The sequence below is a fragment of the Gossypium hirsutum genome, chromosome D12 (assembly GCF_007990345.1).
Source record: "Gossypium hirsutum isolate 1008001.06 chromosome D12, Gossypium_hirsutum_v2.1, whole genome shotgun sequence".
Taxonomy (NCBI): domain Eukaryota; kingdom Viridiplantae; phylum Streptophyta; class Magnoliopsida; order Malvales; family Malvaceae; genus Gossypium; species Gossypium hirsutum.
In genome coordinates, this window is record NC_053448.1 from 56084462 (window position 1) to 56111272 (window position 26811).

General features: G+C 35.7%; 2 protein-coding genes and 1 pseudogene across 10 annotated transcripts; all 3 read right to left on the reverse strand.

The window, feature by feature from the left end:
* Window positions 1-14217: 14217 nt before the first annotated feature.
* Window positions 14218-18136, reverse strand: LOC121224291 (endo-1,4-beta-xylanase 5). 9 transcript variants are annotated; one of them, XR_005921906.1, is made up of 11 exons: window positions 17926-18134; window positions 17221-17393; window positions 16989-17090; window positions 16748-16894; window positions 16498-16670; window positions 15851-15937; window positions 15573-15662; window positions 15376-15430; window positions 15167-15266; window positions 14794-14851; window positions 14218-14634 (listed from the first exon to the last, which is right to left on the reverse strand). XR_005921906.1 is itself a non-coding variant. In XM_041107281.1 (5 exons), the coding sequence occupies exons 1-5, from the start codon at window positions 17953-17955 to the stop codon at window positions 16622-16624; spliced, it is 423 nt and encodes a 140-aa protein (XP_040963215.1). In that variant the 5' UTR covers window positions 17956-18136; the 3' UTR covers window positions 16285-16621. The 9 variants fall into 9 exon arrangements, 2 of the variants coding, with proteins under 2 accessions (XP_040963215.1, XP_040963214.1); XR_005921904.1 differs by having other exon boundaries at window positions 17836-18134; XR_005921905.1 differs by having other exon boundaries at window positions 17221-17424; window positions 17836-18134.
* A 1088-nt stretch (window positions 18137-19224) lies between these two features.
* LOC107946643 (uncharacterized) lies at window positions 19225-22749 on the reverse strand (annotated as a pseudogene).
* A 644-nt stretch (window positions 22750-23393) lies between these two features.
* LOC107946644 (uncharacterized) lies at window positions 23394-26181 on the reverse strand. The gene has a single exon (XM_041107279.1). It carries the CDS (start codon window positions 26014-26016, stop codon window positions 23530-23532), a length of 2487 nt encoding a protein of 828 aa, XP_040963213.1. The 5' UTR covers window positions 26017-26181; the 3' UTR covers window positions 23394-23529.
* Window positions 26182-26811: the final 630 nt, after the last annotated feature.

Genomic DNA, 26811 nt, shown 5'->3' on the forward strand with positions numbered 1-26811 from the left:
AGCTTACAGCTAACGATGGGAAAGGGAGCATTGCCTGGAAGAGGATTGGGAAAATACCTCCAGGGAAGGGTCGAAGTACCGATCCTAATTAACAAACAGGACCGTTATGGTTTGGGATATAAGCCTAATGCGAGGGAAAGGAGGAAAGAGATGGAGAAAAAGCAAGAAAAGAGAAGAGCACATTTGGGCGGGATAGAAGTCAAGTGGGGACCGATGACCTTTCCCCATATATCTAAGACTTTTGTTTCAAGGGGAATTGTCTACCCTGAAGAGAAGGATGAGGTTACAGAGGGAAGGATTGAGAGGTTGGACATTAATGCCATATCCGCGGAAGAAAGGGTGGAAAGGAATTTATCGGGCATTCGTCCTTACGAACCTGGAAGTGTTTTGAATAACTGGACTGCAGAAGAGATCCCTGTAACATTTAGAACTAATTCAGAGTAATATTCAGAACACTTGTCGCCCTAAGCCTGGGGGCGATAAGAATCTTTTGTAAAAGGCACATGTCCAAAATCTAATTTCAGTGAAAACTTATCATTCAGTTTCATCTTGAGCAAATATTCTTTCATTCTTTTCATTCCCTTTATAATCATAGTATGCATACAAGTATTCTTAGATTCTTTTATTTGGGCCTCCATTTGTTCCAATAACAGGTCTTCAGATATCAACGAGATGAGCGACTCTGTTACTAATTCAGAGTCTCTATTTGAGCAAGACATGAGTATAGATAATCCTCAAGATTTTGAAGGTGACCAAGACAGCGTTTTATCTCCGGATTTGTTAAGAATGATGGAAGAAGAGGAAAAACAAATTCTACCCTATAAGGAATCAGTAGAAGTCGTGATCTTAGAAGAGGGCAGAGAGGTAAAAGTTGGCGCTTGCATTGCCAAGGAAACAAGGCGAACCTTGTTGAGTTGCTTCAAGAGTTTAAAGATGTCTTCGCATGGTCCTACCAAGATATGCCAGGTTTAAGTACTGATATCGTGGTGCACCGATTGCCTATAAAGGAGGAATGCAAACCAGTCCAACAAAAGCTTCGAAGGATGAGGCCTGATGTCTTGCTAAAAATAAAGGAAGAAGTCAAGAAGCAATTTGATGCTGGTTTCTTACAGGTGGTCAAGTACTCAGAATGGGTAGCCAATATAGTCCCTGTTCCTAAGAAAGATGGGAAGGTGCGAATGTGTGTGGACTACAGAGACTTGAACAAAGCCAGCCCAAAAGATAATTTCCCACTGCCTCATATCGATACCTTGGTAGACAACACGGCCGGATACTCACTGTTCTCTTTCATGGATGGTTTCTCCGGGTACAACCAAATTAAGATGCTTTCTGAAGACAGGGAGAAGACCACATTCATAACGATGTGGGGGACGTTTTGTTATAAAGTGATGCCTTTTGGATTGAAAAATGCGGGAGCAACGTATCAGAGAGCCATGGTAGCATTATTCCATGATATGATGCATAAAGAGATAGAAGTTTATGTTGATGACATGATCGCAAAATCCAGAACAGAAAGGGAACACGTGCAAGTTCTGAGAAAACTGTTTCTGAGGTTAAGGAAGTTCCAGCTAAAACTTAGCCCAGCCAAGTGTACTTTCGGGGCTAGATCAGGAAAACTGCTAGGATTCTTAGTCAGCGAAAAGGGAATCGAAATTGACCCAGACAAAGTTAAGGCCATACAAGAATTACCTCCGCCAAGTACTCAAAAAGAAGTTCGGGGTTTCCTAGGAAGACTGAATTACATCGCTCGATTCATTTCACAATTAACTGAGAAATGTGACCCCATATTCCGCCTTCTTAGGAAACACAATCCAGGTGTATGGGATGAGGAGTGCCAGGAAACTTTCGAAAGAGTTAAACATTACTTGTCCAACGCCCCAGTACTGATGCCACCTTGCCCTGACAAACCACTAATACTATACTTGGCAGTATTTGAGAATTCCATGGGGTGCGTGCTCGGCCAACATGATGAGTCAGGACGAAAAGAAAGAGCGATCTATTATCTCAGTAAGAAGTTCACTGAATGCGAAACGAGATATTCACCAATTGAAAAATTATGTTGCGCATTGGTTTGGACTACTCGGAGATTGAGACAATACATGTTGTACCATACGACTTGGTTAATCTCAAAGTTAGACCCTCTGAAATACATGATGGAGTCAACTGCTCTAAACGGAAGGATGGCCCGATGGCAAATTCTACTATCTGAATTCGACATAACCTATGTGAATCAAAAGGCTGTAAAAGGGAGCGCGATAGCAGATTTCCTAGCAAGTAGAGCCCTGGACGATTATGAGCCTTTGAACTTTGACTTCCCAAATGAGGATCTGATGTATGTGGCAACTACTGAAACGGGCACACAAGAAGGCAATACTTGGAAATTAAATTTTGACGGAGCCTCAAATGCCATGGGCAACGGGATTGGGGCAGTCTTGGTATCTCCAAACGGTGATCATTATCCTTTCACCAGTAAACTAGATTTTGATTGCACAAATAACATGGCGGAATATGAAGCATGTATCATGGGAATCCGCGCGGCTATGGAACGCAAAATCAAGGTACTTGAGGTATATGGGGATTCAGCATTGGTAATTTATCAGCTCAAAGGCGAATGGGAAACAAGAGACCCTAAGTTGATTAGTTACCGAAGGATGGTCCTAGAATTGATTGAGGAGTTTGACGACATCACTTTTTGTTATCTCCCACGAGACGAGAATCAGATGGCCGATGCTTTAGCTACATTGGCTTCCATGATCAAAGTAAATAGACCAGAGGATGTGAAGCCTATCCAAATGAGCATTTATGATGCTCCAGCCCACTGTTGTAATATTGACGAGGAAGAAGAAAAGGACGACAACCCTTGGTATCAGGACATATTGCGATACGTGAAAAATTGTGAATACCCAAACCAAGCAACTGAGAATGACAAAAGAATGTTGAGGAGGCTGGCCAGTGGTTACGTCTTAGATGGGGAAATCCTGTACAAAAGAGGAAAAGATCAGGTGCTGTTAAGATGTGTAGACGCTGTGGAGGCCAAGCAGATCTTGGAAGAAGTCCATGATGGTATTTGTGGAACACACGCTAACGGTTTCACAATGGCCAGACAGATCATGAGATTTGGATATTATTGGTCTACCATGGAAGGAGACTGCATCAAGTATGCTAAGAAGTGCCATAAATGCCAGATTTACGGAGACAAAATTCATGTGCCTCCATCACCTCTTCACGTCATGACTTCCCCATGGCCTTTCTCCATGTGGGGCATGGACGTTATTGGGCCGATATCGCCAAAGGCTTCAAACGGACATCGTTTCATTTTTGTAGTGATTGACTAATTTACTAAGTGGGTAGAGGCTACTTCTTACGCCAACGTCACAAAGACAGCTGTCAGCAAGTTTTTAAAGAAGGAAATCATATGTCGGTATGGAATGCCTGAAAGGATCATATCAGACAACGCATTAAATTTGAATAATAGCACGATAGCAGAGGTTTGTAATCAATTCAAGATCAAGCACCACAACTCATCGCCATATCGTCCGAAGATGAATGGTGCGGTGGAGGCAGCCAATAAAAATATCAAAAAGATTGTGGGGAAAATGACTGAGACCTATAGAGATTGGCACGAGAAGTTGCCATTCGCCCTCTATGCTTATCGAACATCCGTCAGGACTTCTACCGGGGCAACACCATTCTCTTTGGTTTATGGGATGGAGGCAGTGCTACCAATTGAGGTTGAAATTCCCTCTCTCCGAGTTTTTTCAGAACTAAAGTTAGATGAAGCAGAATGGGTCCAAGCCCGATATGATCAGCTGAACTTGATTGAGGAAAGGAGGTTAAGAGCTATCCGTCATGGTCAAATGTACCAGAAACGAATGATGCGAGCTTACAATAAGAAAGTTCGTCCTAGAAACTTCCATGAAGGGGACTTGGTACTGAAGAAGATCCTTCCCATACAAAAGGACTTCAGAGGAAAGTGGATGCCAAACTGGGAGGGACCTTATGTAGTAAAAAAGGCCTTTTCAGGAGGGGCATTAATTTTAACTGGGATGGATGGCAAAAGCTTGCCCAATCCTGTGAATTCGGATTCAGTGAAGAGGTACTTTGCCTAAAAAAAAAAAAAAAAAAAAAAAAAAAGGGGAGAGGCCAAGGCGAAAACCCGCAAAGGGCACCTTGAGACCAAAGGGGCTTTGAATTGAAAACCTAGGAATGGGCAATTCGAATTTTCGATCAAAGTTGAGGCATAGAGTAGTTTTGTCTTCTCCGAATTAACAAGAAGGAGAGATGCTACATCTTGGGGCATCAACAAAGTCTTTTAGGATTTCTAAACACAGAGTTTGTGCAGAGGAGCTCATGCTGCGATATCTGGAGCACCTGTTTTTTTTTATCTTATCTTAGCAAAATTTGCTATTTGTTCATTTAGAGCTCTGCTCCCAATAAAATTTCATCTTATTCATTGTGATAATCTTTTTCATCATATCTCAGCAAAGTTTGCTATCTTGATTGATTTATTCATTTCGAGCTTTGCTCTCAGCAAAATTTTATTTTGTCCATTTTGATAATCTTTCAAGCATTTTTCCTTGAAATAACGATTAATGGATTGACAATACACATGCAGAAGGAGTTCTGCATATTACTCTGAAAGTTTCTAAATAATACGAGGACCTGAAACAGGACTATTGTTTAGAACTAACCAAACCTAAGGGTTGGAAACATTTGAGAAATGATAGTCTAAATAGCGTCTATTTCTTTGGGTTTTCTGTCAAACTGGCTGAACAAGAAGACATCAGTGATAGAACCTTGATGAACAATAAGGAATGACAACCTAAGCATTAAAAATGGATCATTCTCATGACATTCTACAAATATAATACATACACATCTAGTTAGGAGCATTTGATTCACTCTGATCATGTCATCCTAAACACTAGGCATAAATAGGTCCATGAAATAGATTTTGCAGGTCATGTTCCCCAGAGAACAGATCAAAGAAACAAATCCTATACCCCTGAAGTTACAGTGGGATAGATTGAAGTCATTAAAGCAGATCTTGTCTTCATGTATTGGCGTGAAGTAGATCGAAGGTAGCAGATCTTATCTTCCTATATTGGTAGGAAGTAGATCGACGACGCAGATCTTGTCTTCCCATACTGGTGGCGAAGTAGATCGCAGAAAACAGATCTTGTCTTCATGTATTGGCGTGAAGTAGATCGGAGGTAGCAGATATTATCTTCCTATATTGGTAGGAAGTAGATCGACGACGCAGATCTTGTCTTCCCATACTGGTGGCGAAGTAGATCGCAGAAAACAGATCTTGTCTTCATGTATTGGCGTGAAGTAGATCGAAGATAGCAGGTCCTATCTTCCTATATTGGTAGAAAGTGGATCGAAGATGCAGATCTTGTCTTCCCATATTGGTGGCGAAGCAGATCGAAGAAAGCAGATCTTGTCTTCATGTATTGGCGTGAAGTAGATCGAAGATATCAGATCCTATCTTCCTATATTGGTAGGAAGTGGATCGAAGATGCAGATCTTGTCTTCCCATATTGGTGGCGAAGTAGGTCGAAGAAAGCAGATCTTGTCTTCCCATATTGGTGGCGAAGTAGATCGAAGAAAGTAGATATTATCTTCCTATATTGGTAGGAAGTGGATCGAAGATGCAGATCTTGTCTTCCCATATTGGTGGCGAAGTAGATCGAAGAAAGTAGATATTATCTTCCTATATTGGTAGGAAGTGGATCGAAGATGCAGATCTTGTCTTCCCATATTGGTGGCGAAGTAGATCGAAGAAAGTAGATATTGTCTTCCCATATTGGTGGCGAAGTAGATCGAAGATGTAGATATTGTCTTCCCATATTGGTGGCGAAGTAGATCGAAGAAAGCAGATATTGTCTTCCCATATTGGTGGCGAAGTAGATTGCAGAAAGCAGATCTTGCCTTCATGTATTGGCGTGAAGTAGATCAAAGGTAGCAGATCCGGTCTTCCTATATTGGTAGGAAGTGGATTGACGATGCAGATCTTGTCTTCCCATACTGGTGGTGAAGTAGATCGAAGAAAGCAGATCGACAATGGCGGATTTTACCTCCCTGACTACAGTGGAGTACATTGAAGCCAATAACTCTATCTCCCTGCATTCAACAGTGGAATAGAGTGAAGAGCACAAGTCTTATCTCCCTAAGCAGTAGTGGAGCAGACTAAAAACACAAATCTCATCCCCATAGAGTCGTAACAGAGCAGATTGAAGCTTAGATCTTATCTTTATGAAGTTACATTGGAGTAGATCGAAGCTACAAGGCATATGTCAGAAAATGTAGTAGATTGAATCTAAAGCTACAAGATGCAGTGGATTGGAAGAAGATTATCTGAACCAGAAGAACACCAATGAAGTCAAGACCCAGCAAGACCAGGCAAAATTGGCCTTGCATTATGTCTTTGCTCCATTCCGGTTACACGACAATGAGCAAAGAGGGGCAGCTGTATAAGCCCATTTTGCCCGGGCCCATACCAGCAAACCAACCCAAACAAACTAGACTAGTAAAACACTTCTAGTCCATTACAACAAAAATTAACCCAAAATGCCCAAACCCAAATTCAAGCCCAAACCTAATAGCCCATAACAAACTTTCAGCAACAGCAAACCCTAGCCCCAACTGCCCATGAGCGCCGCATGTGTGCCGCTCCACCTCCTCGTCCACCACGCCCCACGCGTCTGACACCCCCACTTGCTCCACCGTGCCCACCACCTGCAACAGAGACAGAAACAACAGCAAAGAAAGCATGCGATGATGGGGAAAATGATAAACAAAAGGAACAAAACAAATATATTGGCTTTAAAAGCCGAAATCTGTCAAGGGAACAGGGGGATTTTTTCTTTTCATTTTTCAACTGTAATACTACTTAAGAATACAAGAAAAAAGCAGATTCAAGCGAGAAAGACCAAAAACAGAAAAGGCAGTCAGATCTAAGGTTTTTATTGTTCAAAAACTCTCTATTACATATTTTTACATAGCATAAATCTAAAAAAGGGAGTTAGCAAAAAAAATAAAAAAAATTTTACCTTTCCGGCCACCGCATGCGGTGGCCGGCGCCGGCGCCGGCGAGCCTCCGGTGGCCGTCCGGTACCCCCCTTTGCCGGAAATCGCTCCGTGCCCTCCCTCTCCCTCTTTCTTTCCTTTTTTTTCCCTCACCTGGTCTCAAATGAATTTTTTTCAAAAAATTTTAGCTTTTATAGGGGACCAAAACGCACCGTTTTGGTCCCCCCTGTTTAATGATAAAACGACGTCGTTTCGGACGTGGGGCGGGTCGACCCGACCCACACCAGGGTAGGATCCGCGTGTTTTTGAGCGGAAGGGCTATTTGCGCAATTGGCCCTTCCGCATTTTTATATTTCGCAATTAAGTTATTCGTTGTTTATAAATTGACCCTGAAATCCATTACACTTTGCGATTTAGTCCCCCTTCCAACGGTGTCGTTTCAAGTGTTTGGACAAATTATTTATTTGATCCCCCATAGTTTAACGCGCGTTCTGATAAGTTCATTCTCCTTTAATTTCTTTCAAAATTCGCCCCAGAGATTTGGTTTTTAATCCAATCTCATCCCTTCTTCAATTTTTTACCTTAAATTTCATAATATTTTTGCTGTTTAATTCAATTTTAAATATAAATTGTTATATATATAATATTATTATCATTGTTGTTTTATTATTATTGTATTATATTTAACTATATATATATATTTTGTTTCGTTTCTATTATTATATACATGTATCATATATTCATTAATATTAATATTTGTTCACATATTTCATTACATATATATATAGGTATTTTTGTGTATATGGTATTATTTTCATGTATTCATTTATTTATATCATTTTTTTTTATAATTATATTAGGCATACACTTGTAAATATCGTGCTATTCGTATATTTCCCATCATCTCATACAAATATCTTTGCATTATTCGTCATACATTTTTTTTCATTTTTATGTATATGTTTTAGATATCACAACATTTATATATTTTCGCATTATGTTACGTATACATTTTTTGTCTTTACTATTGTGATTATTAGTATATGTTTTTTATATTTATGAATATATCTTTAATACATATAAGTGTGTATTTATTATTAATAGATGTTTTCAACACTATTATTATGTATATTATGTGAATATTTTAACATTATATTATAATTTTATATATATTACGCATATATATATATACCCCCCTTTTTAAATATTATATTTTACATATATATGTAGATATACGTACTTATACCTATTTAAACATATTTTTTCACACTTCATAATTTTTATACACTTACATATATTTATGCATATTTTACATCATATACATACTTATATATTTTATACTCTTAAAAATGCTTTTTGTATATTTCATATATTTTATAATTCACATACATATATCTTATATTATCACGATTTGTAAGTATATAAATATACATTTACATTTTTTAAATATTTATCGATTTCACATATGCGTATATACTTATCTATGTTTTCATATTCTGTAATTTATATATATATTTCTTATTTTATGGTTTTAAATTATACATGCATATACATTTTTACATAATTGTATTTATTGTCATCATTGTTATTGGGTGCTTGTTTATTTATTCATGTACACTTGTGCTTTTTTAAATGTTAGTTCTATTTATTTATTTGTATGCTTCGTGTATGTAATCGCCTCGTCATTTCATTTTGCCTATTGTATTGTTGTTACTCACTTTACTTTGCTTACCTTGTCGTATTCGTTATTGTTTCGTCAAGCATTAACACCAAACATCAAAAGGAAAATTTTTCTAAATAAGGCAATATTTCGCGTTTGGAAAATCGAGAAAACGTGCCCTAACGTGCTGGGTTTCGATTTCTCGTTCGACCAAATAGCCAAATATCCTTTTTAAACTTTTAAATAAGGCGATATTTCGCGTTTGGAAAATCGAGGAAACGTGCCCTAACGTGCTGGGTTTCGATTTCTCGTTCGACTAAACAGCCAAATATCCTCTTAAAGCTTCAAAATATAGTTTTATTAAACTATAAGGTGATCTTGGTTTCGATGGTTTAGGGTATCGTGTCCTAATGTGCTGGATGTGATATTCCTTCGGAACAAGAGAATTTTATATTTCAATTCACGTTATCAGAGTTTTCTTTTAAGGATCGTATTTTTAAAACCCTTCAAATTTTCAATTTTCGACACTAAGACACTAATTAATCAACTAGGTACCAATTTTGGGCGTATCGAGGGTGCTAATCCTTCCTCGTGCGTAACCGACTCCCGAACCCGTTTTTTTTTAAAATTTCACAGACCAAAATCTTTGTTTTAATAAAAATTAAATCGTTTATTAAAAACAACCACTTTTCAAGGTGACCCGATCACACCTCATCAAAAAGGATCGGTGGCGACTCCCGTTTTCATTCTTTTTTTATCCAAGTCGACCCCGTTTTCATTCAAAAAATGGAGTCAACAATAACTTTTTACACCTAGCTCAAAAAGCTAATCTTTTTGGTTGCTTTCACAAAAATTTTCCATTTCATTATCTTCATTATCATTCATCACCTTCTTTTTATACCTAACCCTTCTACCTTTTATTTTATTAAAAGCCATCATTTATCTTTTTTTTCTTTGAGAATTACTCCTATATAACCTTCTTCTCTCTCGTTTTTTTTTAATGATTATTATTGAAATCGATTTGAGTAGAGGTGAGTGTTTAATCGAATCGAATTGAATAGAAGAATTTCGAGTTAATTAAATTGAAGAGTCCTATTTTATCATCCTAACTCGATTTGAAAATTTTTCGAATTGAGTCGAGTGAAATAAAATTCAAAGCGAGTCGAATCGAATGAAATTGTTCGAGTTAAATTAAAAAAATTAAACATATCAAATTAAAATCTTATTATAGTATAACTAATATCATGTTATAGCACATAAATTTGAAACCATATATATTTGAAAACTTTTTAAAAAAAAAAAACTTTAGTACGATAAACTTGAACCATTAATTTACTTTTAGGTTCCAAAAATTATTATTCTAGAAATTTTTAATCTTTTTAACTTTATATATATATTTAGAATTTTTTTTAAAAATATATATAAAATTTGAAATTTTTATAAATATTTTGAATTTTGAAAACTATTTTATAATTTTTATTGAGAGAGATCAATTTACTCATTTTCAAGCTTAACAAGGGCCAAAAGGATATTTACAACAATCTGTTATTCGAATTATTCGAATTGTAAAATTCAACTCGATTCACACTCGAAACTTGAATTGCTTATTTGAGTTGATTCGAATAACTTGGTTCAATTGACTTGAGATTTTTTTTTTCAAATTGAGTTTTGCTCGCTTCTAAATTTGATTACCCTCAATATTTGAAAGTATAAATCAAGGCTTCTCGTATCCTTTAAACCCACCGCCCAATCGTTCTAATATTTCAATTATGGCTTTGTATTCGCTTTGATCTGACTTGTCATCATTTGAATCTAACAAAAAATGCTTCAAGCTCGAGTATTTGGTTTGACCCGGAGCTTTTAAGGTCTCTTTAGTTTCTCCTTCCTTTTTCTCTAGTTTGGGTCGGTTAGGGATTCTAGTAAGTTCAAGTGGTTATGGAGTTTTAGATTATTTGGTTGAGTAGATAAAGTTGGGTTCGGCTTGTTAAATGTTATTTATTTATAGAGTTTACTATAGAAATAGTCATTTTTGTTTGTCGCATATTATATTTTAGTTACTTATGTTTGAATTGTTACGTTTTAGTCACTTACATTATTGTTACGAAGTGGTCACTCTACTGTTAAATTTCATTACTTCCCTAACGGCAGTCTTAAGTGGCAGTCCAAATGGGTTTTAAATGCCAACTTGGATGTCCAGTTGCTGGGATGAAAATAGGTTTTCAATTAAATAAATTTAATTTTGACTGCCACGTAGGACATCCAAGTTGACATTTAAAATTCATTTTGATTGCCACGTAGGACCACTGTTAGGGAGGTAACAGAGCTTAACGGTAGAGTAATCACTTCGTAACAAAACGATAACATAAGTGACTAAAACGTAACATTTCAAACATAAATGACTAAAATATAATATAAGGCAAATAAAAATGACTATTTTTAAGAATATAACTATCTGTTTTCTTCAGGGTTTTAAAGAAATTAAATAAATAGTAAATTTTAGTTAATGAAAATTCAAATAAATTAAAAATAAATAAATTACATGGTATGGTACACATCAATTGATATTTGTAATCCACATGTTAGAATTTACAGGTTAAATTGCTACACAACTAACAAAGTGTTTAATGAACAAATTGATGAAAATTATATACGTAGAGAACTAAATTTATTAAATTATTTAAAATTAAGCATGAATTGAGTTTTTTAAAAATTAAATAAAGACATTTGCATTATCTCTTCTCAAAACTGAAAAGTGAAAATTGTGAAGCAATTCACCTGTCACTTGTATTGTATTATGATTACGGGTGTCCAAAATTCAAGTAAAACCGAAAAAATTCTGTTAACCGATCGATTAACTGATTTTTTTGGTTGGAAGTTGGTTAATTATTTTTTAATTTTTCGGTTAACGGTTAATTCGGCTTGAAACCGGTCAGTTAACCAAATGTTTTCGGTTTAACCGAAAAAATTAATAAATAAAATTATAATATATAAATAGGCCCACTATTCATCTAAACTCAATCCAAACCCAAATATCCAACCCAACCCAATCATAAAAATTACAAATAATTTAATAAATAAAAATAAAATTCTAAAACTAAAACTAAAACTAAAGTCTTATGTAATGTTTTTAATTATGTAGTGATTCAAAGACTTATGTAATGTTTTTAATTATGTAGTAATTCAATTCGGTTAATTCGGTTAATTTTTAACCAAAAATAAAAAAAACATATAATTTTCAGTTAATTCGGTTAACCGACCGAATTAAGCAAAAAAATTTCGGTTCGGTTAATTTTTTCGGTTAATTCGGTTAATGTTATTTCGGGTCGGTTAACCGACTAAACACCCCTAATTATGATGGTTTATTATTATTATTATTATTATTATATGTAATGCATGCTTGAGAAAAAATTGGTTCATTTTTTTACATTTTTGGAACCTGCAAAATAAGAAATTGGGATTTTTTTTACAAAAATTATAAAATATGATATAATATAATAAAAATATATTAATAATTTCTGTTTTATTATATTAAGTAAAAAAAAAATAGGCCCTTTCTACCTTGGGCCATGGGCGGCCATACTCCAGACTATCCTAAGGTCGGTCTTGAAAAAATTATGAATTTAAGCTTAAAATTTATATTTTCTTAATTATTGTAATAATAATAGTGCTAATTGAGTTTTTAATTATAAATTAATTTCATTAAATAGTACAAGGTGAGTTATGTGATTATGTCATACATAAATATATTATTAATTTTTATTTTCAAAAATGAAAGTGAAATTTTAAAAAATAGAATGACTATAATATAAATAGGCCATAAAATATAGTAGAAATAAATTTTTTTGAGATAATGATAAATTTAATATAACATTTATTATTATTTACTTTTATCCTGATTTTTTATTAATTGATTTGAAATTTTAAAATCTAATCAAAATTTTATTTTTTTTGAACCAAAAAAAACTGACTAGTTAATTACAATTGTAATAATATTGACATGACAATTTATATGAGTTCACGTAGATAATTTTTCTAAAAAAATTATGCATAATTGAAATTTGTTGATTTATTTAATGAATCTCTTTTTAAAATTTTTATTTTTCATGAGAGTTGTGAAATAAAATTTGAATGGTAAGCCATAGAAAGAAAAAAAAACCGGCTATTAGGGGTAAATTTGTAAAATGATGTTCCCAGTCCCCAGCTGTGTCCCCCAGTCGTCCTGGAGTTTTAATGCCACGCTATTTGCATTGGTTTGTGGTGTCTCAGGCTTGGATGCAATAAAGCCAGTGGGTGGACTCTATCTGCCTTAAGTCAATGGCCCAACCGTATGGGTTGGATTTGGTCTATACAAAAAATATCATTTTGTTTTCATCAAAAATAAAATAATTATGGATAAGGGCATAAGGCTAAGGTTTAGTTTGGATGGGCGGTGTGTTTAGCTTCGGTGAGGTTAAAAATAGCGGTGGCGGTGAGATTAGTTATTGTAGCGGTGAGATTGGATACTGTAGCGGTGAGATTAGAAACAACGGTGGAGTGTGTGTTTGGATTCAAACGCAGCTGTAGCGGTGAGGTAAAAATAGAAAATGACCTTTAAGGACATTAGATTAAAAATGATATATAATAGAAGTTTTTAAAATTATTTAACAATTACAAAATTAATAAATGATTAAAATTTATTATTAAATATAATTTAATAAAAATATATAATTTAATAGAATATATGAATTTACTAAAATTATAATATATAATATTATAAAATATAATTTAAAATAATTATTATTAAATATAATTTAACAAAAATATATAATTTAATAAAATTCTTAGTATTAAATATTCTTATATGAATTTACTAAAATCATAATATATAATACTATAAAATATAATTTAAAATAATTATGATTAAATATAATTTAACAAAAATATATAATTTAATAAAATTCTTAGTATTAAATATTCTAATGATTGTATCAACAAACTTCATAAATTTCTTCTATCAAATATTAAAATATTTGAACTTGACTTTGAATATTGATTTTATGATTGTTACTTTACCATCAGCAACCCAAGTTCAATTTACTTAACAACATAATGAATTAGGGTTTTTCTTCATATTCCCAATTATGTATTCCATTTCCGACCGTAAAGCACCTTTCAACTCATCTCATCAGTAATTTTCTGTCCATTGACAAATTAGGATTCTATTGTTTGTGCATCAACAATTTCAAACTCTAAAATTTAGAACGTAAATTTTATTTTTTCAATTTCAATTTTGTTTCTAGATTTGAATTGCAGCAATTTCGGTCTTCAATGTTGTTTTCTTCTTTCATTTTAACTTCTTCTTTTTTTGTTATATTTTCTGTAGAAAGATGGATTTTTTATGATTAAACTTTTAGACATGTTTATTTTCAATTTTTTCCACGAGCATTTAGATAAGAAAAATATTAAAACTATTCAAAAGTTACTTGGTTGCTTCAAAACGAAGCATATAAGGACTAAATTGCTTATTTTTATATTAGAGGACCCAATTTGCTCTTGAATTTCTAATAGTTTAACCAACAAAAGTCTTACATGACCTAACAAAAAACCTCTCCAACTAAATTGCACGCATAACTTGTTTAGCAAGGTTCATTTTGTCTAAAGATTGAACAGACTTGGATTAACAATTTATATAGATAAAATGTACTCTTATTGTAATCGACTTGGACAAATATGAATGGTGGTCATCTTCTATAAATACAAATTTGTCATCACACAGGTTTAAAAGAAAGTAAAAAAAAAAAGAAAAGCTGATCATTTCATCATTCAATTTTAAACATTTGAGAAAGGTATAGGTTTTCTGTCTGGCCATGATTCTATTTTCTCAAAGCACTTGACAGGTACCACCCCATCAAAACCCTCAGTCAATATCACTTTGTTGTCTGAAATGTAAAGCTTCATGCCTTCTGCAGTCATCAAGAAAACAAGCGAAGACAACTTAAGAACCGTAGTTTGGCAAGAACAAATCAATATATGTTCGGCCACGACTCTAAAGAAAAGTGAGAAAGATGACTTGCTTCTTTCATGATTCTATGAACCGAAGCAATAACTGCAAGCATGCTTACCTTCCAAAGCTTTTCTAACATCAAGATAGATCAAAACGTTTAACATCTCATCTCATACCTGAAGAGGGTAAAAGAACAAATCATCATAAGCCTTGTACAGCATTTAGATTCACTAAAACTCAATTTATGCCGATTAGTGCTTGTCATTTCCCATTATCGCTTAAAATTCACGTTATATATCGGCATCTTAATAATCCCCTTTCATAATCTTTAGCATGAATCCTATAGTGAAATGCAGATAACAAGCATAATAACACCCCCAAGCAGTTTGTCACGTATACCGTGCTGGCATATTAAAAATAGAGAGTAAAATGAAGGAGTTCGTATGTCAAAGTTCAGAGGAACAGTAAAGAGAAATTTCATGATATCTCACCACTTATCACTTCACCGTCAGTCGGCAAGCCACTTGAAAAGTGAACATGCAATCTTTTCATGCGCTTCAAACCCGACTCCAAAATTGATTCCAAATTCCTCTTATAGGTTCCATGTACGCAAACAATCATCTCAGGGAAAATCAAGAGGATTATGCAAAATAAAAGGCATAAAGAAAGTCCATAAATCTAAGAGACATGATGTTCTTACATTGCACTTCATCAGCTGAAAGGATTTGTTTTAATAATCTTTCGGACTCAACTGTCTGCCAACGTGACATACAATATCTTCCTTAGAAGTGTATAGACATAAATAAAGATGCTCAAAACAACAGCTAAAAATAATCTAAGGTGACAATTCAGATAAAGCATGAAGAAATTAATAAATTTTTAAGAAAGATTCATCACCATGATGGTGTGGCCTTGGTTTGCACGTATCAGAAGCTCCCTATTTTCCTCAAGAAGGCTAAACTGTTGTTTATTATCTTTTCTGACAGCCTACAATCAATAAACATAAAAACCATGAAATTTCTGTTGGCTGCAAAACGAACATTTTCCTTCTCATGATTGTTTATACACCAACATTTTGGAGACCAAGAATCTAAATTACTATTGGTAACAGCTCAAAGATCACTTATAAGTAAACAACAAATAGTATTTAGCTCAAAGAAGGAAAATGTTTATACATCAACAGCTCAAAAAACATTTCTGAGGCAGTGCATGAACTGTCATCTTTCTCCTCCCGAGTTCGGCACAACTCATCTGCTTCTTCCCTGCATTAGTAAATTGATCACTTAATTTGCTTATATAAAATTCAACATGCAAATACATGGATTTAGCAGCACTAAAAAGTATAGAATTATGGAATAAGAAAATAGTAATTTTTTTGTCGGCATCATCCAGCTTTTGCTTTTGAGCATCGTCAGCTGCTGACTGCTCACTAGGCGATGGATACACTGGAAAATCATTACCGAACATAATATTAAGTTGCTACTAACTATGAATTCAGTCAATTGATACAACAGTAAGTCCACATATTCTTCAGCAAAACAACTGCACAATATATTTGCTACTTGAAGAGATTTATGTGCTTCACCTCATTTCTTTCCCATTATTTACATTTTAGAAAAGATTTCCATTCATTTCCTCGGCAGGGGTTTCATTAACATTGTCTTTTACAAAAACTAGAAGTTTTTCATAAGAATTTCACGACACTACTTATTAATGTATTAGATGCTCAAAGAAAGAAATTGCATCAGTTGCTAGTTTCAACTGCCTAAAACATTTTAATCTAGCAGAAGACAAAAGTAATTTCACTCATGCAGGCGTGTACTTGGGGTCTTCCCAGAATATGTTGTGGCCTCTGGCTATTATTTGGTGGGCTCTAACAAACTTCAGCATTTGGTCAGCTAAGGTGTAGTTGGTCTTCCCTTGATCTGGTTCTGTTGCATACCATTTCAGTTCATTTTCAAACACTGCTGCATTGAATCATTCAACAAACCAGTTCTAGAAGACAAAAAGAAAACAAGATCAATTAGCTAGCATTGTCCGACAAGTATTAAGAAATGAATATGAACACATACCTGATAGGGCAATTTCCCAAGAATGGTGTGTGCTATTGCAGAACCAAATGGAAAATCCTTTGAGACTTGGTTTATAGTTATTACTGCTCCTTGCAACCTATTACCTTGTTGATCTGAGACATGTATTGTTACAGCACGCTTCCTTTGCTGGGGAAAAAATAGACGGTAAGTAATTTTGTTAAGATATTGAACATTACCATTGTTGAAATATCATTTCACAAAGTGTGTCAACAGTAATTACAGTGTTAATCATGAATTGCTGGTTAAACCTCCATTCTTGATCTGTAAATGGCTGTAACGAGGAACTATCAATTGTTATATCAATGTCTTTATCATCTGAGTTCTGCATATCCAAGACATTATAAAAAAAAGGGTTCTTAGAAGCAAAAATTAGTGACAGCATTAATAATCTAATGCTCAATCTTTTTCACATATAAAAGCCTAAATTTATATTGATTTGAAAACAGGTTCACCTGGAATAGCAGTAAAGCTAAATTTGAAGGTGAATCAAGAACAAATCCACCTTTGAGAAATGACCAGCAACCATTCTTAGCCAAAACAGTCCCTATACAATTATATGTTCTGTTTTCTGTCTTCAAGCTTGCCCTAATGAGAGCTGAATTTGCACCTTGTATTTTGATCCAAGCTGTAATTGCACCAAACAGAGTAAGCCAATCCTGTAATGTTTCAAAATACAATTTGTCTGATATTCACAGTAAAAGTTTTCCACTTGAACAATTATCATTGCAAACAATTAAAATTATCGGAAAAAAAACATAAATTGATTCCATAATTCTGATATTAACTAAACCCTCATCATTGGTCAAAAGCAAGATCGACCCAACACTTCTTTTTCCAATCGAAAGGTCATTAATGTAATCCAAAGACAACCAATCTAGTCAATGTCATCACGACCTGACAAGGAAATATATATTTTTCAAGGATTCCAACAAAACCCAGAAATTCAGTAGAAGAAAAAAAAATCTCATATAAGAATTTCCACAACGAACTATTTGTTTCTTCTAATAATTATATGCATGCACATTTAAAAATCGATAAATAAAAGCTATTAGTTTTTAATGGAATACCTGATTAGAGCATGTAGGTCTTTGGATTTCTCCTTGATTTCAACGATCTGAAAAAGGAATGAAGAACGGAAGGAGGAGAAGGAGCCTTACCTGGATGAAGGAGGAACCGGAAGAGGTCATTGACCAAACTGATTTGCAACCCAAGGGGAAGGGGAAAGGGAATGGGAAAGAGGAGAAGAAGGGTAACCAAACATCAGAAAAACCTGAAGAATGCAACTGAAGAATAGATGGGTAAAAGAGGAAAAGAAAAAGCAACTGAAGTTGCTAAATTTTTACTGAAGCTTCTAACACCAGTCAGCTTAAGGCTGTCCAGTGCAGTAGAAATTACTCACTGTACTGGAAGCCAACACATCCAAAGGCTGTCCAGAGTCTAGTCCAGTGCAGTGAGATTGATAATAGAGGGGAAAACATTCAATGCACTGTTGTGCGTTTGCATCCAAAGGGGCCCTAAGATACTTTGAAAGCACCCATGTTCATCTCCCAATCAAGTTTTTTTTAAAAATAAATATTTAAATTAAATTATTATTTATGTTATTTTTTTAGACAACATTTGATAAAATAAAGTTATAGATAGAGGGAGAAAAGGTGATCAGTTAACCAAGAGGGTGAGTATTGTGATATCATAACTCATAATTATAGTAATAGAACCGATATTTTTTTAGGACCAATAAATTATAAAATTTAAAATTTAAAAATTAAAAAAATTTGAGACCTTTTTATTTTATTTTATTTTATTCCTATCTATGATGAAGTGTCGATAAAAAAACTTTCGCATTTTAAGTTTTTGGGGCTTCAAGAAATCTTTTTGTGGCCTTTTAGTCCTTGGGTAGTTGCACTTCTAAACTACCCCAAGGTCGGGTCTGTTCAGTGGTAATCAGAGCTAAATAAAATTATGGAAATAAAAACTTGAATGTGATTAGCTAGTCCAAACCTCTTAAAATCATATCTATTATTGTTAGGTATTCGCGATTATCGACTTATTATCCAATTGAGGTTGATCCGACCCTTTTTATCTTGATAAGTATATAGTTAACCAAAGCGTATAGTTCGCCTGCATGAGTTCGCATTTGATGGGTCCGCGCTATCATGTAGGCGAACTCATATTCGAGAGGCACGTGTTGACCCTAGAGTAGGGTACTATGCATGAGCATCTATCTAATCCTAATACGTATTATCGAGAAACCATGCTTTATAAATAGAAAAGTTGATCTCCATGAGAGAAAAAAAATTCACAAAAATACTCAACAATTCTGAATTTAGTAGTAAATAAGTTGGTAGATTATGTTGATGAATAATCTACTAAAGTTGGGAAATAGGCAGTATTAAGTTGAGATGTTAAAAGGTAAAATTAATGAATAAAGATAAAAGAGCAGAAAATACAAGACTGTGTGGGATAAAGAAAATTACCATTTCTTCAATAAAGGAAAATACAACAAACTAGGAAAAAAAGAAGGTGAAACTGAAATACAACACAAACTTGTCCGGTAAATTAGAAACAAAGAAACAAGAATGCAAAGCTCAAAGGTTGAAGTTTATTTGGATTGGACGAACTTTTGCCATACTCCATTGGCATCGCATGGGCAGAATGTGATTCTTGGGCATCTAAGGTTCTCCAAATATTTCAAATTGGGAAATCGTTGCTGCATTTCTTTCCAGTTCATCTTGAAGTTCACCAAAAACTTCAAACGTAAGGTGTCCGCATTCCACTTCTGGCCATCCTCATGATTTAGGTAACCCAGTCTTCCACCTCTAATCGACAAATTCGTGAGTTTCTTCATTTTTCTTGGTACCAGCCAAGTAGGTGGTTCCGAGCGAGGGAAACACTGGAGGTCCAGTTTCACCAGTCTCTCAAGGCCTTCCAGATTTTGTGGTTCTCTCTCTTTCATTGACAGCCTCCTCCATTTCTTAGCCATCAAAGCTATCTTGGCTGTCCCTCTTAAACCACCTCCCAGCTTCGCGGTCTTTGAATTTGCTTCACCTGCTGCTGCGACTGCACTCCTTTCCCGGTTGCCTTTATCCTCTCCCTTGTTCACTTTATCAGTCGAGGCTTTTGCTGCTGCACTACTAATACTACTTGCCTGCTTCTTCTTGGTCTTGGATTGCTGTTGTTCGCTACTACTGTCTAGCGTAGAATCCTCTTTTCTTGGCATTCCCCCCCCATCCCCACGCTATCCTCAACTTCTCAAGTTTCTGAAATTTAGCGAGAGCGTCCCCTGCCTCATCGATATTGAACTTGGTAGTGTTCACATTGACGCTTAGTTTTCTCAGACTCGGTAACTCCGACAAATCGTCTAGTGTGCATGAGTTTTTGGCTTCCAGAATCACAAACCCTTTAAGGACTTGAAGTTCCGATAGTTTATTCAGCTGTTGGGGAATGTAATCAAGCAGATAGCATTCTGATAAATCCAAGTAAGTCAGCTTCTTAAGTGACCCTATCCTGTCTGGTAGCTTCTCCAGATCGTGACATGCTCTTAGATCTAATATCCTCAAATTTTCAAGCTTGCACAGAGTGGTGGGAAGCTTTGGGATACCGGAAATACCTTGAAGGCTAAGAAGCCTTAAATTCTTCATGTTTTTGAACCCTTTTAAGAACTCAATGTCTTCCACCTCAATATGGCGAGCTTGCCCAGCCGTGGCTTCCCATCTACCCAAATAAAGAACTTTAATGCCCGTCATCTTAGAAACCACTCCGTAGGTAAATCTGGAAATTGCTTACTCAAGTTGAACAACGTCTGCAATTTATCAATTTGCTGACTAGCTCTTATCAATGTGTTCTCATGTGGAAAATTGAACAACATCTGCAGCTTTACTAGATCTGCAGATAGCTTTCCTTGCAATAGCTTTCCTTGCTCCTGATGTTGCTCCTGCTCTTTAGGCTTTTCTGAATTGCCATCCTTGTCATTGCCTTTAAGATAATCAGCGAACCAGCAAGCAGTAGCTCTTTCATTGCCATCCTTGTCATTGCCTTTAAGATAATCAGCGAACCAGGAAGCAGTAGCTCTTTCAGACTTCACCATACAAGCCTTGTTGCAAGATGAAAAATCCATGATGGGTTTTCCATCCTGGTCATAATCAAAGAAACCTTCTTTCTTGGCAAAATGGATCAAGCACGAACGAACAATTGGGGTCACCTTGTAGCTTCTGGGTTGTAATCTGTTTTTCTTCAGAACAGGCTCGATTAGCCTCTTCTCCACGAATGTGGTGAGAGTGTCGTTTAAATCTCCCATCTCATCCTTTCCATTTCGGGCGATTAAGTTTTCTCCGACCCACCAAAATCTCAAAAACCTCTTCTTTATCTCCGTATTTTCAGGGAAAATTGAGAAACACAGCAAGCACAGTTTCTGCCTGTCATCAAGGCCTTCATATTTTTCCTCAAATTCTTTAAAATAATAGCTATTTTCAAATATATGTTCACCATATAGGTGAGGCGAGTCCCCTGCCTCGCCGGTGGCAAAGGTTGTCTGCAAAGCACGATTACCATCGGAATTTATACTGGCGGCCTGAAGTTGCAAGAGGATCAGGATTTTGACTCGGGTGATGTTGTTTCTGAACACACGTAGATTGTGCTGAACCTGTTTTCGTAACTCGTCTTTTTCGAGATCACTCACGATGTCGTTGACATTGGCCTCAAGAGTTTCGAATGGTTCTCTTAGACTATTTTTTAAGTTCTCCAGTTCCTGGAATGACCTGATCATATAATCGAGTTCTTTGCATAGTTTTCCCAGCTCGTACAGCGGTTCCTTCTTCTTGTCGTTGGTCTCCTGGGCCTGGTTAGCATCTCCATCCTGTTTGTTGGTCCCATCTTGCTCATTTCCAGTACGGTTAGAGCCATCTTGCTCATTTCCAGTCAGGTTATTAGCCGCAGTGTTGGTGGCGACAGCGATTTCGGCCTCTGCACAATCGCTAGTGAGGAGGTTCCTCAGGTTCGTTATGATATTGTTTATGTCCTCAATGGATAAGGGAGGTGGCTTGTCATCTGTGGAAGACATGGCTAGGGCATTAGCTCAAGAAAGTGAGACTGGACAAGAATATAAACACACACCAGGTAAAAAAAAATCTCTCAACCTAATTAGTAACTAGTCTGCAGGAGAAGCTGGGAAGGTTCCCTTGAATATTCCAAGAAGGAAAAAAGAAAAAAGAAACAAAAAAACAAAGACTTGATTCAGGTCAACAAAAGGGCGAAAGTGAAGAAACTTTAAGCAAAGTTACAACCAAACGCTGCCTTGAAAACTGACAATGACTTGGCAGTATTGGTAGATTAATCAAGGAAAGAGTCCAGCAACTTCCTCGGGGCCACTTCTTTATTTTTCTGAAAATTTTGGTAAAATATTTTTAAAGACTAGTTGGTTTTTAGGGGTAGAATTCTAACCGAGTCAAGTCAATGCCCTTAAATGATTGCTCGCCGAAACATAATTGCTTTCCTTTAAACCAATAATTCATTTAGTGAAAGGACACAAGGGTTATCTTTTGAAGAGGAATCTTATTTTCTTTTAGGGAAACGTGGAGTTTTATATGGGACAATTTTCTTTTTCTTTTTTCAAATAAAAGTCGTGTTTAGATTTTTATTGGAGGAAATGATGTTTTTATTTAACCCCTTTTTTGAATGATAAATATGAACAAACAGGGATGTCAGGCTTGTTTGAGTTCCCCACCAACTCTTCATGGCCACACACCAGGTTAATTAATTTACTTCGATGCAACCTTGCCTACTTCTTTAATCTCCAGCAGAACCCATGAGTTTTTTTTATATATTACATGTAAGTTCAATGCGTGTTCCTTCTTCAAAAGAATTAAACAATAGGCAAATTGTATTTTCCCAACCTAGTACACCCATGTAATCCAAACTGCTGGTAGTAGTGGGAACTGTGAATTTCAGTTTTTCACCCTTGAAAAATGGAAGAAAAATAATCCTAACATGCATGGGTTTGCCCGTTGCTGGTTCCATTTTGTCGTATTAACAGCCAATCCAACGGGTTACATCAAAAAATAAATCATACAGTACAATCTTTTATCTAACTCTTGCTTAGAAAGTTGCAGAGTTTTTTTTTTTTAACGAATAACAAGAAAACTTCACATGTACAAGTGTGTCGTGTTCTGTTTTTTTTTTCTTCTCCTTTTGTTATATAAAAATTCAAAATGGAGAGCCTTTCACACTTTAAAAAATAAATCCAACATGCTTGGAAATTTGCAAAATGTTTCATTTTTTTGGTAATTTGAATAGTGAAAGGCATCCTTTCAGCTAACGCTACTGAAAGCGATTTTTGTAGGACATATTTTTCTCTCTCTCCTATTTAAAATAGTATAGATAGATCAATACATTTTTAAGAAAATAGCATATATATTCAAATAAATTTTTTTCAGCACATATTGGAAAAATTGCCCTTTAAAAAATAAATCCAACATGCTTGGAAAATTGCAAAATGTTCCATTTTTTTTGGTAATTTGAATCGTGAAAATAACAGAGCATTTGACCCCTTTCAAGTTGTGCAATAGGCAGTGAATAAAAAAGCATACCAAAAATTTGTTCCTTGCTGAAGAAAACACCATAATCTATGATCTTGCGCAATATTACATTTTCCATTTCTCCACAGAAACTTGGAATTTAGCACAATAAAAGCAAAAGCAAACAGAGATGACAAACTTCATATATAAAAAGACATGGACAGGCATTGATGAAATGTGTGTGTAAAGTGGTTACTTTCCGACAATCAATTTAGCCCTTGCATGTCCCTCGTTGATCTGGAACTGCTCCCCGAGACCAAAATGAGCCATGAGCAACCAAATAAAAGTAATGAGCTCCCCACCTTTGCTGACCTGCTGTGCGTGCGTGTTTGCTCTGCAATGGCTGGCAGCATATGACATCAATTCCACCCACACTCTGCTCATCAATTTCCATTTATCCAGACCTTCCCCCTCAAGTCTGTTTAGTTCTTGTGCCAACATGCTGGCATCAAACAGAACAGATTTACTTCTATCCCCCTTCACCGCCACAGGTTTAACATTTGTTGTCACCGAAAGAATCGCCTCGCAGGCCTTGGCTTCTACACTTCCGCTCCCTTTCAGCTTTTCTACCAGTGATGGTAATCCCCGGCTAGCAAAGAATCTGTCAGCCTCGGCATAAGTGTCCCTAAATCTTATTTTTCCAATGCCTCCTACAGCAGACATCATTGTTGGCTGCCAGATTAAAAGATACAACATGTAATCCGAGAGAAGCTTACTAAATTCTAGATAATCATAGCTTTCCTTGTCTAGTTTCTTTCCATTGGAAGTATAGTAACATAGATCAGTAGCAATGTGCCACAATATAATGCTTTCATCGTACTGGACATCGGTAATATACGGCATCAGTGAGCTGCGATCAACTTTTGTATCACTATCGACTATAATCCATTCACCCCTCGCCGCAGATATCCTCTTGGCCGTTTCAGGATCATCTGCATGGTTGGCTTTGGTTTTCAGCTCATCGAATATGAATTCCCATAGCTCTTTGGTGAATGGCTCGCGGGATACATATAATATCTCATCAATGAAGTCCTTGAGCCCCATACTTCCCATGATGAATGTACGAACATGGCCACAAAGTATACTTGTCTTTTTTATGACATGGTGTAGCCCAGTAATATGGTTGAGCTTATCGACAACATAGGTGATAGCCGTGCTGACTTTGTTGTTGATAAAATCCAATACAATTATAACACAAGACAGTAAACCGGTGATTGCATTGGTGAATTTTTTGATCAAATCAACAGCAAAGTCGAAACATGCATCAATGCGCAGAAAGGTGCTGATGTCCTTAGCGATAACGAGTGGCCATCTCGTGAATTTGTGGATTCTTCTAGTATGGCTCTGCAGGCAATAACTTATCAAATTGAAGGATGAGAGAGATCCAGACCACCTTCGGAACAAAATGGGAGTTGACAAAACCTTATGATTGATCCTCTCAATCGGTTTCTCTTCTGGTTTAAGAGCGGTTGTACAGTCGCAGCTTCTCCACCGTGGCATCCTGAACCGAAGGAAGCTACTGAAGAGCCAAGCCCGGATCCCGGGATTGGAATCAGGGTCCTTGATGGTAGCAAACGTCCAGTCGGAAAAAATGAGCATCAATAGGGCTATAAGATCCAGGACCACCGCACCCAGGAGCAAGGTGTAGGTGATTCCCACATCAAATTGGTTAAGGTCGTGTTTCCTTGTTCTGAAATGGAAGATAGAAAGAGCTGCTACAATGGAAGAAAAGGCTACACATCGGAATATATATCCCCAAGCGGAATGCACAACTTGTACTTTAGTGTAAAGAACTTCGTATATGAAGTTGAGTTCAACCTCGATGACCCTCAGAGCATCGATTGGTTTTCTCTTTTTGAAGAATTCCCGGCTCTCGTTACGCTCACGGAAGCTAAATATGAGATCCACCACAAGCCCCTTGAAGATTAGAAAGTACTTATAAGCATAATGCACTACTTCCAGATTGTTCAATTTACCTTCCTTAACTGGCATATCAGTGGCCCTGGCTTCTTTATCAGGCTCTGGAATCATAATAATTCGCGTCGGAAGTTTGTTGTCTCTCTTGGAAGCGTACTCCTCCATAAGCTTTGCGTAGTTAGGCCCAGGATCAGCCTCTTTGAGCATGGAATCTCGAAACCTGTCCAAGCTCGCGAGATACAGAGCACGCGTCCGCTCCACATACTTGATGGTTCCAGCCACAAACATTAGCACGGTGGGAACCCAAAACCTGTTCTTTGGGAGTGACTGAGCAAAGACATAAAGAGTTGCAACAGCTTGAAAGCCGAGACCGAGCAAGTGCCTAAGCCAAAGCTCGTTATCTTCAAGAGCAAAAGCAGTGATTGTATCGGGACCACCCAGATGCAACAAAAGAAAGGGAGCCCAGAAGGCCAGGAGAGCATCGTTACTATGATGAGAAGAAGACTTGGACGTAGAGGAGCCAGATTTTTTAGAACCACTGCCTTGGTTATTGGAGATGAGACCCACAGTGAAATTAGCAGCAGCGTCGGCTAGCAAGTAAGCGGACCAGATGAGCATGATTAAGAGTCTTTTCCTTGTAGATTTGCGGTATGGGGCGAGCAAAACCAGGAAGGTCTGCAATGAGAGACTGAACAGAATGGTGCCTCGGATATTCCATTTGTCCCATACCTTCTGCACCTCCGGCGGGATGGGGTCGACCATTTCTTCACTATTCCTTCTTCTTTCTTTAGTTTTGAGTGTACTTGTCTGGTGAGCAAAGCACGGTTCAGTTTATAGATTGAAAGAACGCCGAAACTAAGGAAAACCAATTTAGACGACTAGCTTTTTCTTTGAAAAAAAAGGGGAAGGAACTCAGTTATTGCTGGTTCATTATTTTTATTTTTTTATTTTACTTTCTTAAGGCCGTGTTTGGTAGCTCCACTAAGTGATTTTACCTTTAGTGAACTTAAGTCAATATTTCAAGCCAATATTAACCATTTCATTCACAATATTTAATGTGTATATAAACTCATTTTATTAATTATATATATTAAATTTTAATTTTAATTAAATGGTATATGTGAAATTCATGCAACTAAATATTAATACGTGATTTAGATGATTAATTAGGAGTAGTTAAGTCACAAATGTTTGTTTAATAAACTATTAGAAAAAATGTTAATTAAGTTTTAGTTTGATTGATCGGTATTGTTATCAATGAATGAGGATATGAGTTTGAGTTATTCTCCTATATAAAAGTTGGAGAGGGGTTATTATTAGTTTCAGGTATTGCATCAAAAAGAATAGACACGATTGAAAAAAATTAAATTTATTGATTTAAATTTTTATGCATATTTGATAAATCAAAATAAACATAATTTAATATAATTTATTTTTATAAAAAATAAATAACTGTGAATATTTTCAATTGTTTCAATTTTATTTTATTTATTTTAATTTTATATTATTCTATAAAATTTAATTTAAAATTTGATTTTTATTTAGAATAAGATGAAA

Bases quoted from the DNA above. Each gene is read 5' to 3' on its own strand.
- LOC121224291 (XM_041107280.1), bottom strand. From the start codon at position 17,955: ATGACCTCTTCCGGTTCCTCCTTCATCCAG. The intron at 17,425-17,925 runs GTAAGGCTCCTT...GAAACATTACAG, and splicing joins CCGGTTCCTCCTTCATCCAG to GATTGGCTTACTCTGTTTGG. The intron at 16,895-16,988 runs GTAATTACTGTT...TTTTTTCCCCAG, and splicing joins AGCAATTCATGATTAACACT to CAAAGGAAGCGTGCTGTAAC.
- LOC107946644 (XM_041107279.1), bottom strand. From the start codon at position 26,016: ATGGTCGACCCCATCCCGCCGGAGGTGCAGAAGGTATGGGACAAATGG.